The sequence below is a fragment of the Ruditapes philippinarum genome, unplaced genomic scaffold (genome assembly GCF_026571515.1).
Source record: "Ruditapes philippinarum isolate M1 unplaced genomic scaffold, ASM2657151v2 ctg7293_1_1_1_1, whole genome shotgun sequence".
NCBI lineage: Eukaryota > Metazoa > Mollusca > Bivalvia > Venerida > Veneridae > Ruditapes > Ruditapes philippinarum.
Genome location: NW_026861779.1, coordinates 106,644 through 126,954, shown reverse-complemented (window position 1 = coordinate 126,954; position 20,311 = coordinate 106,644). Strand labels below are relative to the sequence as shown.

At 31.2% G+C, this 20,311-nt stretch overlaps 1 protein-coding gene across 5 annotated transcripts in view; it reads right to left on the bottom strand.

The window, feature by feature from the left end:
• Positions 1 to 2,888: 2,888 nt before the first annotated feature.
• LOC132716796 (zwei Ig domain protein zig-8-like) overlaps positions 2,889 to 20,311 on the bottom strand; it is a 65,059-nt gene continuing 47,636 nt past the window's right edge. For 4 of the 5 annotated variants that reach the window (XM_060700127.1, XM_060700128.1, XM_060700126.1 and 1 more), the window contains exons 2-7: positions 8,971 to 9,104; positions 7,464 to 7,692; positions 6,742 to 6,762; positions 6,018 to 6,317; positions 5,485 to 5,514; positions 2,889 to 4,734 (exon numbers count right to left, since the gene is read on the bottom strand). In XM_060700127.1, the coding sequence (XP_060556110.1) occupies positions 4,601 to 4,734; positions 5,485 to 5,514; positions 6,018 to 6,317; positions 6,742 to 6,762; positions 7,464 to 7,692; positions 8,971 to 9,104 (848 nt within the window). In that variant the 3' untranslated portion in view covers positions 2,889 to 4,600. Of the gene's footprint in view, positions 4,735 to 5,484; positions 5,515 to 6,017; positions 6,318 to 6,741; positions 6,763 to 7,463; positions 7,693 to 8,970; positions 9,105 to 16,021; positions 16,181 to 20,311 lie in introns of those variants that run through there. The other variant, XM_060700129.1, reaches the window with a different exon arrangement.

Below are 20,311 nucleotides of genomic sequence, written 5' to 3'. Positions count from 1 at the left end.
TTTTCTTTAGATATATCGTTTAAATAACAATAATTATCTTTAAAACTTCATTAAATGCCGTTTTATTGTTAAAAAAACATTTTTACAACATTAAAATTTTTGGCTGCTAGGCCGCCAGGCCGCTAGGCCGCCAACTTCACAAAAATGACAAAATTAAAAAAATCTCTGAAAGTGATTTTTTCTTGAGATATATCGTTTAAATAACAATAATTATCTTTAAAACTTCATTAAATGCCGTTTTATTGTTAAAAAAACATTTTTACAACATTAAAATTTTTGGCTGCTAGGCCGCCAGGCCGCTAGGCCGCCAACTTCACAAAAATGACAAACTTAAAAAAATCTCTGAAAGTGATTTTTTCTTTAGATATATCGTTTAAATAACAATAATTATCTTTAAACTTCATTAAATGCCGTTTTATTGTTAAAAAAAACATTTCTAGAACATTAGAATTTTAGGCCGCCAGGCCGCCAGGCCGCTAGGCCGCCAACTTCACGCCGCTAGGCCGCCAGGCCGCTGGGCCGACAAACTTCACGCCGCTAGGCCGCCAGGCCGCTAGGCCGCCAACTTCACGCCGCCAGGCCGTTTAGGCCGCCAGGCCGCCAACTTCACGCCGCCAGGCCGCCAGGCCGCCAACTTCACACATCTTGATAATTGCTTGTTCATTTCGCATTATTGACAATGAATAGGATGATATGTGGTATCACTAATTAGTGTTTGTTGTGTTGGTTTTGAAGTCACGTCGACACTGTAAAAGTAAGGCGACTTTCTCGCTTTTCTGTTGGATGAAGATTTAAGGTGCCTCCCGTGGTCTCCTCGTTCTTAGGGCCACTGACGGACATTAAGCCAGCTTGATAGCTTCTTTAACTGTCGGTATTCGAATCTACAGCAATAATGGGTACCTGATTTTAAGTCAACGATCTTTACTACTCATACCACTTAAAGCTGTGGGTCCAAATGTATGTTTACATTATAATATGGACGTTTTTTAGACGGCATGGGGAAATAAATAACAACAAACTCAATGCATGTATTTGAATATTTTATAATAGTTAACAACGGTCACTCAATTTTGAAATTAAATACAATCTGACAAATAAATCAAATATAACCCGTAATTGACAGGAATAAAGCATACAATATGAAACTGAATTTGAACAAATTTTGAAAATAGCTTCGCTTTTCTGCCCTATTTGCTCGTAAATAACTGATTTGCATTTTCGTTTTGCAAACTTATATACCATGTACATCATATAGTGACATACCTTTAAACAAGTCTATGCATTTTAATCATTCTTTAACATGCATGTTATATATATATCATGCAGTGTTGAGATATATGCCCTACCAAGTACAGGCAGTCAGTGTCTGAAAAGCAGTTACAAAAGCAAGCAGTTTTTATGGTGTGTATTAATATTTAGGCTTGACATAATAGTAAAATAATAATCCCAAGTAAGTTTATAATACTAGCGAATTAACAAGCACATATTTGTCTAAAATTAGTTATATGTTTGATTAAGTAGTATCCTTTATTCATAACAAAGTAGTTACAATAAATATTAATTTTAACAATGGGGCATGTCTTAATTCACTATATAGTATTTTTATTTCATTTTAGCAAAAGGTTTGCCTACAATTAAGTGTTTGTTTGATTGGTCAGATATTTTAATTCTTTACACAGTTTTCACAATGAATATCAATTTTAACACGACTCTAATGCCCCAATTCGCTCTATAGTTTTTCAAAAAAAGTAAAGTTTATTCCAATTACCTTTCTCTTAAATACTGTCTAATATCGATTTCATATTTAATACAAAAGTTATATTCAAAGCTTTTGGTTAAGAATATCAAATTAAATAAATGTATGCTTTGGAAAATATCCATATTCCTTACGTAAGACAGCCAACCATGCTTCTACAATGGCAATGTTAAGACTGCTATGACTTAACTCAAATCCCTCTGAAATTGTAGCCTAGAGATTATATATAACATAAGAAATGTATCTATACCTGCATTTTCATATTAGTCTTCTAAACAAAATTTTACAAATTCTATACCTGGTAAAAAACATATTTTATATAAGACATACTAAATTCCTTATCAATCTGTAATTTTCATGTAATTTTGTTGTGATTAATGCTTCCGAGAGATACACTTTTTCCAGATTTTTAAAACTTAATTCCTGTCATTAACACTATACCACAATTGCTAATTCTAATCGCATTTCGAGGTTAGGTAACTTACAAACATATTTCCAATTCCATTAATTTACCGTTCATTTCTGCAGCATTTAGGTAAAATCATTACAATTCATTTCCATGTTTCATAATATTCATACATTATATATTAATGCATGTATTAAATAATTGTCAGTACATACTAGATGCAATAACCCTGTACTTGACCCATATCAAGGTATCGCAATATTTGACTGACCTTTTGTTATTGTTTGAGACAATGTAGTGAAACATAAACATATGATTTAATTTAGAAGAAGCGTGTAAATTATACAAAATGTTACATTTTTCGGATTGAAAATGTCAGAAAGAAAAGTGAAAACAAAAATGTTCAAATAAATGTACTGGACGTTTTGTTATATAAAGCAAATAAAAAATTGTGATAGAAAAACATTGATGTTCTCTTTGTAACTCAAGAAGAAAGAAAAGTGAAAACACAAACGTTCAAATAAATGTACTGGACATTTTGTTATATAAAGCAAATGAAAATTGTGATAGAAAAACATTGATGAACTCTTAGTAACTCAGGATACCCCATACTAGTGTTGCTGTTTTATAAAGTCGTACCGTTAATTATGCAACATCTAATATTGCAATTTCAGTCTATGTACGTCTTGATGTCCTTAAACCAATGTTTTAATTAACTTAAAGTCAGAACTAGAGAGAAAAACGCCAATTAGTAAATATGAAACTCTAAAATTGTATTATGTATGTAAAAAATAACTTGCACTGAAAATCAAACAGTTTTTTTCTGAACTATTCATATATAAAGAGACTTTTCTTACTGAACAAAATTGAGAAACAATAACAAATATCTAAGGTAACGAAACGAAACATATACATTACAAAGATGGAACTCATTCCATGCCAGTCATATGTGTAAAGTTTAAAATGTAACTGTACATCCCTTTAATAACGAAAATATGATTTATTTAGACTAAGTGGACATACTTATTTATGACTCAACATATACTGACATATTATCTACACATTTTTAGCTTTTAATGGAACAACAACGCAATGAAATATATCCGTTTCATGTTGTGGAAGAAAATACATTATAATTTACAAATGAAACATTGAAAATCATTACCTTATATATAAGTTAAGAAATGAAGGTATAAATATTCATGTTGACTGTGTATAGCAAAACGTGTTGATATCAATCACACAAATAAAAAAAACTTATTACATGTAAGGGTAAAACTATAACTTTTACTTATTGCTCTTAAATTGATAAGAAAATTTATTTATAAAATTCACTGGATAAAAACAGAACAATTTAATTCGACTTCTTATATATTTCAATCATAATCTGAAGACAGGAAAAAATAAGATTAAAAATGTTATGAAACCAAGTAAGTGCAAACACATGTGTAAAACACAGATAGGAGTTCCGAACAGGATTATGTGTTCGATTTAATGAAGAGTCCCATTGCATTATACGTCACTGATATACTCAAAAAGCTTCAAAGACAGCGCAAAGAATGATGAACAATTTTGTAATGATTGCTGCAATTAAAATTGAGACGCCACTGAGCAAGCAAACAATTGACGACATGATATACATACATATATGACAGTTATAAATAACATCAAAATAATATAATACACCTGTATTTGATTGTTGAAATACTAACATACATTTGGTCCAATACTGAATATTTACACTATTTACACACTTATGAAAAGAAAAGGCGATGTTCTCCACTACAAATCAATAGTAGTTTAGTTTAATCAACAATCATTGTCAAGTTATTGTTTAATATAACACTTAATGTTATCTAAAATGGAAAACATGAGCTCTGTTTAGTCACTTATTTTCAATTTTTTGCTTTCTGCTAAACTCGAGCTCTTTTAGTGTTTAGTGACATACAGAGTTGTTTTCTGCTACCATTTCTGATCCGTAAAACAGAGATGACCGGAGGATTTGAATGTCTCAATCATAGTGATATTTTGACCAATCAATTCGTGATAGAATACTTTTGTGTATCAACAACCATTTCATATTGCAACAGCAAACATTCTTTTCAAAGATATTCATTTAATTTTGCGTATGGAACCATGTAATATATGTTAAATGTTTTAGGCACTGTCCATCAATCGGTACTAGATCACCCTCTACTACTTTTATCAATTTCTGCTAATTTTTGCTATTTTGTCAGCGCAGTGCAAAAATGTCATTTTCCCAAGACCAATCACACATACCCTGTGAAAGATAGGCTTGAATGTGAAACATTTATAAGCTTATTTTAGCACGTTGTTTGTTCATGTGCTCGTCAATGTAAGACAAGTATCTGTTTCATGAGAGTTATCATACATGTATATTAATGGATGATTGTTCAAAAACATTGATCTGTATTGTTTCACCGATGTATGATGTATGTGATAAAGTAACAGAAAGTAGTGATACATGAAACTTGTATGTAATTCCACCGTGATGAACCACTGTTGCTGTCTTTTGAAAAAAGTGAAGTTTCTGATTTATCATCCTTCATATCTAAAAATAGAACACAATTGCCAATACGATTATATTTGTTTAGCAGTTCATTTATTTCAGAAATAAAAACAAAACATATGAAAAACATTGTCCATTTTGTAATCGGTTTCTGAATACCTGACAAACATTATCTTAACATTATGTCTAAAATAAAGCTCTTGTATGGTACGAAAATCAAACAGATAAAATTCAAAGATGAATTTTAAAACAAAATATGGTGGCTGTATCTCGGATTCTGATGCAAAAAGTGAATTTTGAAAACATTTGAGCCGTGTCACGACAAAACCAACATAATGTGTTTGCGACCAGCATGGATCCAGACCAGCCTGCGCATCCGCGCAGTCTGTTCAGGATCCATGCTGTTCGCTTACCAACTCAATTAAAAGTAGAGAAACTGATAGCGAACAGCATGGATCCTGATCAGACTGCGCGGAGTCATTGTTGTCCCTTTGTGTTGTTTTGCATTTTCTGATTTGTGGCGAAAACGCAAATTCACGGCATGACGTATATCAGCTACCATACATGTACTAATGACACAAATTTACCTTTTCTTTACAGTTTTTTTTTAACATAGAAAAAAAGAAAATGGAATTCACATTTTTCTTAAATCAAATTCACCCGTAAAAATAATACAAATCAGCATTAAAAATGCGATTGTTGAGATGTTTTTGTGCGTTATGATCAATGAGAATGCTTTCAACAAATTAGTTGCCTTTGTTATTTTGATAAACAAAGCAATACTATACATACCCCGTTTAGGTTCCTTGTGATTTTTTCTATCTGTAATAAAAACAAAAGTAAATGTACTATAAAACTAAAGTATATTGTTATATATATATATGCCTAATTACTATAGGTACTCCACATATCTATCAATATGAACATATATATTTCAAATGAGTTTGAAGCTTTATATCTCTAGATTCTTGCTAATTTTGATGAAAATCATTTGAAAATGTGTTAAAATTAACGTGTAACACGTGTAACTTGCTGTTCAGTTGTCTGTTCAGAGACTTAAGAAAATTAGCATACATGTATGCCTTACTCATGCATTTGAATGGCATTACGTTATATTATCAAAAGTCTATTGGACCTTTTGATTAATGTTCGTCAAGGGATTGACGAATTTAATTTCTTCTTTTCTTCTATTTCGGACTTGGATTTTCAATATTGATAAAATTGTTAATACAGTTACTCAATGCAATCAATTATTTGCTTTTAACTCAAAATGCTATATTTTGACATTTTACGTTATCATCTTTTCCACCCCTATTTGAACTTACCATTTAAAACGTGCACTTTAAAACCTTCCGCTAATACTTTTGTTAGTCGGCAGACATAATGTCCTCTGTCCTCCATCGTGGCTTTTTCAATTATGATTTCACTTATTAAAGACCGCCCTGGTAAAGGTTTTTTGTTTATTTCATATAACCGTCCATGCCATCGAGGGTTCATTTCATTAATTGGATCACCATTAAAGAACCAATCAACACCATCCGGAGCTGTTGATGATCCTGTAGCATTACATATAAGATGAACGTTTTCCATTAGACTAACGTACTTCGTGCCCTGCAATCGTAACTCTGAAAACATTGCAATACAGATGTACAAGTTAAAGTATTTTAATATTGATCTCAATGATTGTCTTTCAGTAAGCAATGACTCTTGACAAAGACGTTCAAATATAAAAACTGAACGATATTTTTTATTGATTGCTTTTAAGCAAAAATGAATCCGAGCGAAAAAAATGCATGGTTTACATTGGCCCTCGATGGTATGCAGGTGGTTCTTACTATGTACGACTAAGCAAGCGAAAGTTTTTACTAGATTATATTTGGTTAATAAATGAAAAGTTAGTTCATAGATGTCTGATGTCAATTCAAGTCCCAAAGGAATAGAATTTAGTACGTAAATATTTCAAAAGAATACTTTTTTTGTCATTTTAATTGTTAACATTACATTTTTACTATACGATTACAACAATAATATTGAAGCTGAATATCTTACCTGGTTTATATTCAACTGGATCTGAAATATAAAATTAATTTAAATTTATTTTAGAAACATCAATGTCTGATTCAATTACAAATTTAAATGTGTTTGATAAGATATGGTTTCTTGAATTTTTATTTTAGCTTTGGTCATATGACTTCGAAACAGGAAAGGTGTTTTTTGCTGATCTCGGGTGATACAAAACTATTGGTTAATACCACATAAGCTCCTGGAGCTAAAATAAAATAGAGAAAAACGAAGTCCCTAAAAAACGCCCAAAACGACAAAATTGAAAATGTTGCAGACTCGGTGGGATTGAGTCTGTACATGGACGGTACTGGAAAGTGCAAGTTACCGTCCACGCCCCCTAGCACCGGCTTAAGCAGATTTCAACATTTAAACATGAAAATGGTAACATTTTGAATTTAGAAACATCCGCAGATGTGTTTATACTATGATGCGCATAGACTTCATTAATTTTAACCTATTTAATCGCCTCTTACGATTACGCAGCGATAAACAGTCTGCATTTCTGATGCCTCAACCCCTCAACCACAAGGGACAATATTTAAGCCAATGTTTCCAAAATGCAATGTTATTCTAACACACGGAATATGTTTACCCTATCCTGACACATTACAGTAAGGTGTTGGTAAAAGAAGTTGAAAATAAAAAAGCCTTTAGATATATATTCTTTCGGGGGAAAATAGAAACAAAAATATCAGTTTTCACTTTACCTAATACATGCAACGTTATATTTTGTGTGTAATTTTCCATTGCACTAACTCGGCACTCGTATGTACCCGCCTGTTCTTGTTGAACATCTTTTATGATAAGGTCATATCTGTCCTCTTCACCATCAGCGTCTTCGATTGACTCTGTTTGTATCTTGATGTTCTTATTGGGCGTAAATGACATTTTCCCCAAGGTCAGTGGAGACTCGTCATTTGCTTTTCTCCACACGACCTGTAAAAGAGACAAGACCGGAATACCTTAAGAACGCCCTAAAAGGAAAAAATTGAAAATGTTGCAGGCTCGGTTTGATTAAGCCTGTTCATGAATAGAATTAAAATAACCATAAAAGAAAGCATGTTTTAGAACAGAAGCCACAAACATTTCTGTTTGTAGATTTGAGTTATGGGGATTTTCTATGTCTTTCTAACAATTGCCTAACAAAGTTAAAAACATATTTAGGTTGGCATAGAGTGACACATTTGTGGTGAAAGTAGAATTAAGCGGAATAAATTCAATTAAGTGTCCATTAAATGTTTCCTGGAAGTTAAAAAATCAGAAGAAAAACTACTTTAACACATTTATTAAAAAGAAAAACCGAAGTATGACATTTTGATAAAATTGGATATTTAAACTGGATATTTTTAAAAATGAATATCTTTTACAATCAATTGCCTAAATACCTAGAGCAAAGTTGTCTTGTTCAGTATAAAAAGTGTCGTTGAACGGATTAATCCTTATAAGGACTTGTAAAAGGTTTAGCTTACTTGGACTTCTTGTCAAATTTCAGAAGCAAGAATAAAAAAGACGCATTAATTATTAATTAAATATAGCACATCGTCAGTAAAAGGAGGGAAAAATACGGTGATTTTTTTATAATATTTCATTAAGAACATAAGGAAAATTGAGAAAGAGTTTAATAACAAGTTTTGCTTCTTGTCACTGATCAAGGCAAAAACTTTCAATATGTACTTGAAATAATTAGCTTCTTTGAAGTTCAGCAATTTAAAATGGACCGGAAAACACATGTTTATAAAAAGAAGATTAAGTCGTTAATCAGAAGAACACTTGTCGATTAACATTTGAAAGATAGATAGTAAATTGCAGTCCGGAAGTGCAGCAAGCACTTAAATCCAAATAGGTTACTATTTTCCCAGAAATGATGCTCAGTGTTAGACAGGTACATATAATATTTTGAAAAAAGGAAATTAAACCTAAAACAAGGGAATTATTTTAGTAACATTTTAACAGTCATAATGAGTCTAAGATATTGTTAAAATGCACAAATCGTTGTACAACATCAGAAAGATGTTGTACGTTTTTATCAACAATAAACAGAATAGCTTTTCAGCCATAAGTTTGTTGGGTTTTTTTTTTTTTTTTGGTGTTGAGGAAGCTCCCTTTTCCGGAAGTTTCGTATCAAAGATTTTAACACCATTTATTAGCCACATAACAATACTTTCATACAAGGCATCCTACATAAAATTATTTTAAAATAAGTGAATAAAGTACCATTTTAGGTCCAAGATTGGTGATTCGACATCGTAGCCGAGCAGTTTCCCCCTCATGGACGGTTATATTTGTAGGTACTGGCAGAAAACTAGGAATAGATGATGGATAATGGCGGTAGAAACTTTCCCTCGAATCTGAAATATACAAAAACTACATTGTAAAATCAAATAAAAATACTGCTTTGATATAATGTGTACCTTGTGCCTAATCATGTAAAACTTACAACACAAGATTTGAAATAGCTCTAAATGCTTATTGTCTGCTCATCTTAACGTTCGTGCGTTTGATCACATAAAGGCTGTACAATAGATACTTGTATACAGCATTTAGTAAAGTGACAATACTCTCTTTGGAATATAATATCCTTATTTTATTAATTTTATAACACCCGGCTTTTCGAATTGTTTGCTTCAGATTTTCTTGCAATCTTGAGATTTCCACAAGTCTACTCCTATCAAAAAGCCATACATAGAAATACGTTGTCGGATCCAGTAATAACTCATTCTTCCTATCTCTAATGCAAAGTCTAATTTATGGCAGTTGATAGTTTTCTATATTCAGTTTTCATTATCTTTATTCTGTCTTATATTAGACTATTTTTGTCTATACAATAACTTAACTGTTGATTCCAGACTTGTTCAATATGTTTCTCGTTCTGCCAAGTGTCTGTCAAGTGTAATTGATCACGTGTTAACTGACTGACAATAACCACAAGACTGTCGAGACGGTGTTTATGATGGAAAGTTATTGCAACAGTCTGGTATTTCTTAAGATAATGTTCCTGGGCAAACTTAATTTTGACCTAGCATGATGCTTATTTTATCCATTTCTTTAAAAGCTTATATATATATATATACATAATACAAAACATGCCTTTCAGTGAAAGTAAAATTAATATACCAATTGAATGACGTTATCGTCTACTAGTATTTAAGATTATGCGTACATTATATTTATATTAATTTGCCTTTTAAAGCATTGATTTGTATTTTACATACAGCTGTAGCTGAAGTAACTTTTTGATAATCGCTAAAGTGGCGCGTAGGTTATAAATTCATTTTGTTACATTTTTTGTCAGGAAGAAAATCACAAGGTTTAGTTCTCTGTACCAACTACTGGTAGAAAGTTAATTTTACGTCAGCCTTGATTTGGAGATTTGATTTAATAGTTCAAAATAGTTTGAATCGATGAGTTCATTAATACATATCAGTATGAATGTCTCCATTTTATTTGGTTTTAAAATCGTCAAAGATCTTTGCTTTGAAACATAAATTGTAAGTTTAATGTCACGTCAGTCTATTATTTTGTCAAATTTCGTAATAAATGTGAATGCATGAATGTGATCCACTCAATGAAATTCAATGGTGAATGATGAAACACGAAAGAAAGATGTTTACCAATTAAATTTTAAGTCTATGGTATCTGATTACCGCGCACATTAACAATTTTTCAACAATTTTCCATTTCGACGTTTGTTTTTGAGCTTGCTTGTGATTATACGTTGTTTATGACATGATTTTAAATACAAATGATACTAAAGAATAAGTACAAAGAGGTAGATTTGTGTCTGTTTTACTGCACGATTATTTTTGTAAGCAGATCGTCATAAGTGATACCAAAATCTAAATTGATCATATATAGGGAAGTAATGATTTGAAATAGACGTGTGCTTAAAAGTTAAATATATTTAAGATTAATATAATGTTTTCTGAAAACATATACATATGCAAAAGCGTTTCTAAATTACAAATAAATATCTTTGACTTATATTGTAATTATTTCACAACTAGTTTACTCCCAAATATGAACTCATATGGTAACAAAAATTAATGCGACAAATGACTTTAATAAAAAACTCATGCTTAAGTAAACTTGCCAGATTAGGAATATAATTTAAAGCAAGGAATGTAAATAGGGACATAAAGCAGGTTGGTAAAGTAGACGTAACTGCAACTTTAAAGCGGTTCGAGTCAATTAAACAATTTAAGATGCATAAAAATGATGATAAAATGTGTTTAAAAAACATTTAACTTTAGACATGGAGCTATACAATAAAAATGTAATATGTCGACTAAAGCGTAGGTAAGTAGATATTTGTATTTCTAACATTTTTTTAGTTTTAAATTGTTTGTGCTACACAGTAAGACATAGTGTCATACATTAATAAATATGACCCTGTTTCGTTGTCTAGGTGACTAAAGACTTTCGCCCCATCGTAACGGTTAGATTATTAAACAATAAAAAAGAAAAAGATTGCGAAAACAATTGAAAATTAGCATAGTATATTATTTCGAAATGTTCACGAAAGACAATAAAAATGATAAATTTACATTCCAATGTAACGCAATCCTGGCTTTGTAGAGCGTTTGTGAACAATCTATAATGTCCACACAACCTTGTATGGTTAATAAGGACGCAACCATTGATTTTTACAGATAATCTTATTTCAAATGAGATTGTTAGTGTCATTAATGATGGGTTACAATTCGTTAGATCGCAATTTAACTGTACTATGTGTCTAATGTAAATACGCAAACATTCCTGGAAGTCTTACAAGAGGGGCTGGTAAACGTGAGTTTGACATTCCCACATTCCATACAATACAACGACGTAACACAATTGGTGTTTGAAAACGTAACAGTTGTTAGATATTTACTTTTACCCGAATATAGTATATATATGGAAATGACATTGCTTTTCTCATTATATAAAGTTGTGAAGGAAATGTAACAAAAATGAATGTGCGTTGCTGCAGCAAGTCATTTTTACAGGGAGGCTTTGACGTTTTTGCAGCATAAAGCATTGGATAAAGAGTAAAAATATAATAACGTTTACGTTATTCCTGAATAATGAGGATTGGGTAACACTTTATATCTCAATATAAAATGAAACCGAAAAATGCCTCGGCAATGTTGTACTTTTGAATTCAGTATGTATGGAATGATACGCAATACCATTACATCATTTCAGAATTCTGATTTCGAATGCAAGCTCATTGTTTTCTATTTTTCATCTTCAATTTGAGCATAAAACAAATATTTCGCCAATATAAGCAATGAATTTATCTTAATATTAGAACCGTACGTGCCCAAAGACGAACACTGAACAAATATGAATATAGTATTCGATAGGAATAATCAACGTGTTTTCATTGATACAAGCACGTTGTTGTTGTTGTTTTGTAATATGTCTGAATCTTCCGAGAGAGAAGACAGTTTGACATCAATTATTTTACATGTATCTAACTTCTCCATTTTCTTATAGCATCAATATGTCAAATGTCATACTATAGGTTAATAAGCTAATTAAGTAATTCTTGACAACTAAGTCTACAATATGAAATAAACAAAGCTATATATTGAAAGGAATAGAATAGGAATTGCAGACAAATAAATTGTTGGTGTCAAGAAAATAAATAAAAACGCTTTGCTTAAACTTTGCGATAACTTTCATATTTCAACATTTGCAAATATCAGTATATATAAGACCCATACAAAGATGTTTGGCATTACATACATGTAAACACAACATTGAAATAACGCTATGTCATAGAAATATGCAAAAATATTAATAATAATCACGTTAGTGTACTAAATCATGAGCTACATATCATTTGTAAATCTATATTTTATGACATGTGCTAAATCGGCATATGCTTTTAACAGAAAGTGATCGACTTGTTTGATAAAGCACATTAAAAACAGCTTTTTATAGCAATAATATTCATACCAATCTTTTTAAATACATAAGCGATATGTCAATAAAAACATAAATGGAAGATTTGGATAATAAGATATCTATCCATCTAGCATGAAGTAGTAAAATTAACAAAAAATGATGAAATTTGTTTGTTTGCCGACATCAATAAAGTTTCTTTACTATAAATAATAAATAAATACACTAAACCTGATTTATTTCTCCTGTTATTATTTATAAACAAGATAACACTTATATTTTCGGTTTATGTTTTCAATATTGTCAAACTTTAATATCATTTTGCTTTTGGATTTTTTCTGTAAGTTCATGTATAAGTTACCTCTTTTTTATATAAAAGAACGATTATATTAAAAGATCTTTAAATCCAAACGTACAGCATGAAAATCAATTGCCAATATAACTAGTTATGAAGATAATGATACATAATGTACACATTTTGACTAACAATGAATTGTTTACTAGTTTCTTAACCTGCACAGAGACAAAAAGGAAATCTTAAAGAAAGTCTAAAATGGATCAGGCTTGGTTTAATTGAGTCTGGTCATGGACGGTAATGGGAAGTGCAAGCTACCATCTACACTGCCTAGTATCAGCTTAAAACACGGAAAAGAAAAGGATTGCAAAATATCTTACATCTTCGATAATATTGCTTATGGTTTTCTGCCATATTCATCTGATGCAGAGTTCTATTTTTTCAGCTAAGATACAAACAATAATTCATATGAGCACCAGTCTGATAATTGCACGAATATTTCGTGCGAACAATGCATTTGTATGCAAATGATTTCTGGCCTTAATCCCTGTAGACTTTATGTTAATGTGTAGAGATTGTATGGCGTTATCTGTAAATTGTCCAGGGTAAGATGCAATTTTGACAGACAAAAATCGTACTGAACATTTTAACACTGATTTCCTTTCATGAGAAAATGAACAGGCAAATGTATAACAATATTCTAGTGACAATTAGATTACTTTGAGTACATTATTTAAATAAGACGTATACTCATAGAGAACACATCTGCTGATACCTTTTCCTTTTATGAATAACTATATAAACAAATGTCTCCCTAAAACTGTTTAGGAGAGAGAAAACATTATCCTTCGCAGCAATTTATATCTGAAAGACCATATGAGATACAATAATCAATTCGTGATCCGAAAATTGAATAACAATTTTGATTTGAGCGGTTTAAGAATAAATATAAAGCCAACCTACTGATAAATGGTTTAAATATTCTGATAAAAAAAATACTTTTGATGAAATATTCACTTGCCTGAAAAAAGTAGCAGTCACTGCGATAGGGTCTTTCCATTTGAATTGAAAAAAAAAATGTTACATTTAATCTTTTTGTGACTCTAGTGGTCACGTTCTTTACTCATAAAATATCATTTCGTATTTATAATGTACACACATTTCAGATAAAATGCCGCATTCGATTTACACTTTGAATAATTAAAGATTTAAATGTGGAATATGATCATCAGGGACTGTAGTCACTGTGGTAAATTGAAGCAACAAGTTATGCTGTCTGGCACCGGCTGTAGCAAGAGATAGCCTCTAAAGTTTTATGTATAAATTTTATATATATCTTTATGGACATTGCTATTGATTATACAAAACTTCTTTCCTTTTAAATGTATCAACATCAGCTTAATAGTTGTGAATTAAAAAAAAGACTTGAAAAGGCTACTGAAGAAGTGTAATTATCACCTTAACCATAAAAATAAAATCATTTTAGCGCCAATTGCTTACTTTGTAACATACAAGTCAATCTATTTAAATGGAAATTTAAATGTTTAAACAATAAATTATGTGACTGATATAATGATTCAGCATAAAAAAATGAGATTTTAAAATCCTAAACATGACATTTGTTGAGCCAAGATGATGAAATAAGATGAATATTTCTTCAAGCGTAAACAAAATTAGACAATGAAAGAGTAGACATTTAATACATGTGATTTGTCACAATAAAGTACGCGGTTTGTATTTATAATCTTACATACAATTTTAATAGGAAATAGATAATCTAGATATGTTTTCTCTCAAGCTACAAGCTACAAAATTACACAAAATATGAATCGATTAAATAATATACAGTTATCAATCCCCGGAGCGGTGACGACAGCAAAGTATGTCAAAGATGGCAGGTTCGACACCAACCCGAGCTATACGTATCCATTATTTGGTAATAAAATGTACTGTATCCCTCGCTATATAATCACAGTCTTTCATACAAACGGTTAGTTAAAAGAAAGTATAATTTACGAGGCATTTGTCATGCCAATGCATATTTTTGGTATAATAATCAATGATACATATTGAATGAAATATAATAACATGATAATTATTATTATCGTCAATATTGAATATTTACGATCATCCAAAGATTGTTTCAATGTATGCATCTTTTTGTATAATTCATGCAGTGGCCTTGAACTTGAAATGGTACAATTACGTATAGTGATGTATTACCTATGCTTTATGAAATGTCATAGCAAATCTGTCTTTCATTCATTAACATAATTTATAAATTTTTTGCCTAATAAAATACAATGAATAAATATTGCACCTTGAATAGGAATTTTAAGATCATCATGTTTAGTACAATTATTCAATTATGGACTAATGTCCTCATTTTTTATTTTATAAATTAAAGATTTATAGTTTTATTCAATGAAATAAAGTGCTAATTAACTAAAATGACAAGTTGTACGAATAAAACATTTTTTACCCATTCATTAATCACGAAATATGTGTTCACTATAGTGCTGCTGAACAGGTTAATATGACGAGTTATTGAAAGGTGTTATTATTTATCACAAAAATATGAAGCTAATATGACATGAATTTTATAGTTTTGTTTATCATTCTAAAATATAAAATGCAATGGTATATAGTTCAAGTGTTAAATACAATAAATATCCTTCATAGTTCTCTCTCTTCGTTGCCTCTCATCGCTGTAGGTTCGAATCCCAACAATGACTTTGGATTCTGTCAAGTGAGGAAGCTAGCTAGCTAGCTAACGAATGTCTGTGGTTCTACTCAAGTGCCCGTTCGTACTTGAAATAATACACGTAAGGGCACCGGAGATCTTCCTTTACCAGTAAAACTGGAAAGTCGCCATATGACCTATACTTTGTCGGTGTGACGTAAAACTCAATCAAACAAACAAACAAATAAAACAAACTCTCTTCGTAAAGCATACCAACTTTCATTAATCTTCTGCCAGACTTAACATAATAAACGCAACTTCTCAAATTTATTAAATCTATCACAACAGAAAGCCTAATGACATTAATGTATTAAATGATATCTTTATTACATACTTACCAGTTTTACATTTTGAAAGAAAAATGATCATACAAAATATCCGTAAGAATCGAAACATTTTAATTTCCTCTCGCCAACAGGACTTTCATGTTCAATACAATATTACACAAACATTCCATAATTTCACTGTCTTTTCTTTCTTTCCTTTCATAGAGCGAATTAGCAATTAGTAGGTAAAATCTATCGTTTATATCGAAGCTATTTATGATATCATACGTATCTCTAGCCATGTATGTAAAATATTTTATTATGCTTGACTAACGTCTAAAACAACTTATTTATTGCTTTTATTACATTTCATAATGCCCACACAACAAACATCTTTAAAGATTGACTGAGGACAGCATATTTTAAGATGTTTGAAGTCAAATAAAATCCATCGATTTTTATTTATTTGTTAATAAGAAGAATGTTCGTATATGACCTCAAGTTTACTTATTCATACAAATGTAAAGTTATGATCATACGTTTTAGATATTTTACTACTACTTGGCTGGCGACCTCAACAATAGATAACCTTGACGAAAATAATTTAATATAATATAACCGCCTCCGTGGTCGAGGTGTTAGAGTCGATGACTTCTAATCCAGTTACCTCTCTGGCGTGGGTTCGATCCCCGAGAGATGCATTGGTAGTTTAGCGCGGAGGAAGGTAGTCTAGTACTGGTGTAACTCTCCAGGAACGATGGTTAGGAAACTACCCGCCTATATGACTGAAATACTGTTGGGAAAAGGCGTAAAATGAAACAAACAAAGAAACAAAATTTAGTATAACGAGTTAAGTAACCTTTTTGATACATTTGATATACATAATTTTAAAGCACAGGGTAGTCTCTAACTGGTGCAAAACTACATTTCTACCGTGGATGTAAACACACGATGCCTCATTAAGAGGAGTCTGTTTGTCATGTTTTACAGGTAATTTGATGGTCTTAGAAAAAAACGGTAGCGTGAAAGAAATCATATAAAAAAACATAACCGCAAATTATAACTACGTAAGATTTCGATAGGCAACACATTTTAATCGCATCACATTTTATTTAAGAAGGGTACATAAAGCAAATAATCAGCAAATTGTATGTGATTAATATAAATATGTTGCCCGAGGAAATGACATGATATTTTCTAGAAATACCCATGAATATTCAAAATTGCATCATTATGACTGGCATGTCAAAATAAGGAAATTACTATTATGACATCTTTCAATTATAAAATGCCAAGAAGGCTCCAAGCATTGCATTTTAATGGAATGAATCATGCCGAAAATATGACAAATTTTAACTAATGATTTTGGGGGAGTTAATTAGTCCTTACAACACGTCAAAATTGCTCTTGTCTGGTATTTTGGGATTAATGTGGAGCAACTTAACAAATTCACAAGGGGAAATGACAGTGTGAAAGTATTTCCTGCAGCATACGAGAAACAATTCCCGATTTTATCATTTTAACTCGGTGATTTACACAATTGCAAGATTTTAACTTCACAAATTCACGATTTCAACTTTATAAATTCAACTTCATGATTTCAAATCGTGAATTTCGAATGAATGTTGAAAACGTGAATTCACGACGTTGAAATCGTGAATCCATGAAGTTGAGATCGTGAATTTCGAATGTTGAAAACGTGAATTTACGAAGTTTAAATCGTGAATTCGTGAAGTTGCAAAGTCCTAACCGGTATGTAACTTTTACAGTTCATCTTCAAGTAATGCCATTATCAGTCTTATTAAAACGGTGTCGTTCGTTGCATGTGTTGTGCATATTAAAAAGCATACGTATAACAGCTTGAAAAAATAGAAAAAGTATCCAGCTGATGTTAACGCCTGTAAAAAAAAAAAATTGGTACGTTCTATTATCATTTTAGACACTTCACTTTTATTGGCCTAAACTTTGGTTAAGCAATTTTATCCTTATATGACTCAAAGTTTCTACAACGAAAATTTCACAGTATGCAAAAAGTACTCTTCAAAACTGGAGGAAATAAAAAAATATATATTAACACTAAATTAACTCGCGTGCCTTAGCATTGGCGTGATTTACTTAAATGATGTACAAGTTTTTGTGTATATTTAGACATCTGTGCTTCAACAGACGTTACAACAAATAACAAAAGTAAATTATCAAAAAACAAATATCAAATTAATATCGTCAAAATCGTATATCTCCAGTGTTTTAGTTGAACTGTAGTGAATATGCTCAAATCGTTAAAAACGGATCTTTGTCTGCCAAGTTTAGCATTCAAATGTAACAAAACAGTATCTGCAAACGGTCTTTATCATATTAAACAGTTCACCTGTTTTACTGGGATTAGAATTATTGTTAAAAGTGACAGTTATCTGGGGGGTATATATCAGTTATCAGAACAAAAAAAACTATTTCTTGTCACACTCAATAAAAGCTAACTTTTGTTGAATTTGTCGAGCATGTTCTTTTAAACTAAATATATTATTTGTACGAACTTCAACTGAAAAGCAGCGTCCTTTATTTGGTATATCATTACATTCTTTTTTTTTGCATAGGGAAATGCTATAGGCCTCACGCAAAGGAAACTTTATCGTTTAACGGTTTAATATTCCTGTCATATATTATAGAAATATCAGTTTTAAGGCGAATGTAAATAAGGGCTTTAACATGGTTTATTTCTCATAACGTATTCGTTTTTTTTCCTTTTCCACTTTGATATGTAGACGATATACAATCTACGAGTCTTCTAGAAATACATTTTGTTGTACAAATGAGTATTTCTACATAGAATAGCGGACAAATAGTATTTTAATATCCCCGTGGAGTGATGATGCGCTTGTAATCAGTTAAAATATCGTCCCAAAACTATTTATGTATTATTAGACTAGAATTATGTTTTACAAAAGTAGGTCGGGGGAAATATTACAAGAATGGGGAAATATTTTAGTATATTGCTTTCGAATGACAAATTACGGTAGAAACGATCTTTTTCTCACTTTACTATCATATCTCAAAATAGTCACTGTGCAGAAACTAATGTGATGTTGTGTGTTCCGCAACACAATCTCGTTCTTTGTTAAATTTGCTAAAAAAATCTCAGTAAAGTTATTCTTAGAGCTAGCTAAGCGGTGTTGCACTTTAAACATATCGAAAGTCATCGGCACAGTTGTAGTCGTCCTAGACGTAGATGTAGTCATTGTCGTAGTTATAGTCATCTTACAAATACATTGTATGAGCTTTTTATGGTGATATGCAGCATGCATCTTTACTATTGACAGCAAACTGTAAACTTTATTCGGTATAAGCTGTGTACTGTGTTAAGTGAATTTACATAGCTAATGGACAAGCTATTTACGTCATAAGCTGTATACGGTGTTACAGTCTATGTTCATAGCTTATGTACGGTTTTACAGTAAATGTTCATAGCTTATGCATAAGCTATATTGTCGTAATCTTTATACGGTGTTGCATTCAATGCTTATAGCTAATTCATAAGCTATATACGTTGTAATCTTTATACGGTGTTACTGTCAATGTTCATAACTAATGCGTAAGTTATATACGTCGTAATCTAGGTATTACATTCAATGTTTATAGCTAATACATAAGCTATATACATTGTAATTTGTCTATGGTGTTGCTATGTACGTTGTAATCTGTATACGGTGTAAAAACAGTTACAGTCAATGTTCATAGCTAATGCATAAACTATATAGGTCACAAGCCGTATACGGTGTTACTATCAATGTTTATAGCTAATGTCACACAAAACACGGTTGAACACACGATTCCCATACGGTATACTCGGTTATACACGGGTTGACTGATACGAGTTTTGAGCTCCAACCGTGCTTGTGGTTTAGTTGGCACGAATTAGACTCGAATATAGCACGAGTATGTACGAATTGAGCACGGATATACTCGGTCAAGCAAGGTTTGAACACGATTTGCATACGAATACATACGACTGTTGTACGGTTCCATGTACGGTCTAGTACGATTAAACACGACTTTTACTCGATTTACTCGACTTTCACAGGGTTTACATAGGGTCCCGCCGACTTTTGTTCGAGTTAGGCTCGAAATATCACACATTTGTGTATGTTTTGATATAAATTAACCCATTTTGATGACTTGGCTTCATGAATTTTCGAAATTCAACGAAGAACACTTATATATAGATCATTATAATACTGCACGTTTGTAACGTCGCTTTTCATTGGATAATCGTGACGTTTATATATTTTTATATACACGGTTGCTGTCGATTTATAAAGAAATCTCGCTTTATTCCTCTAAAAATGATGCTTGCTGTATTATAAA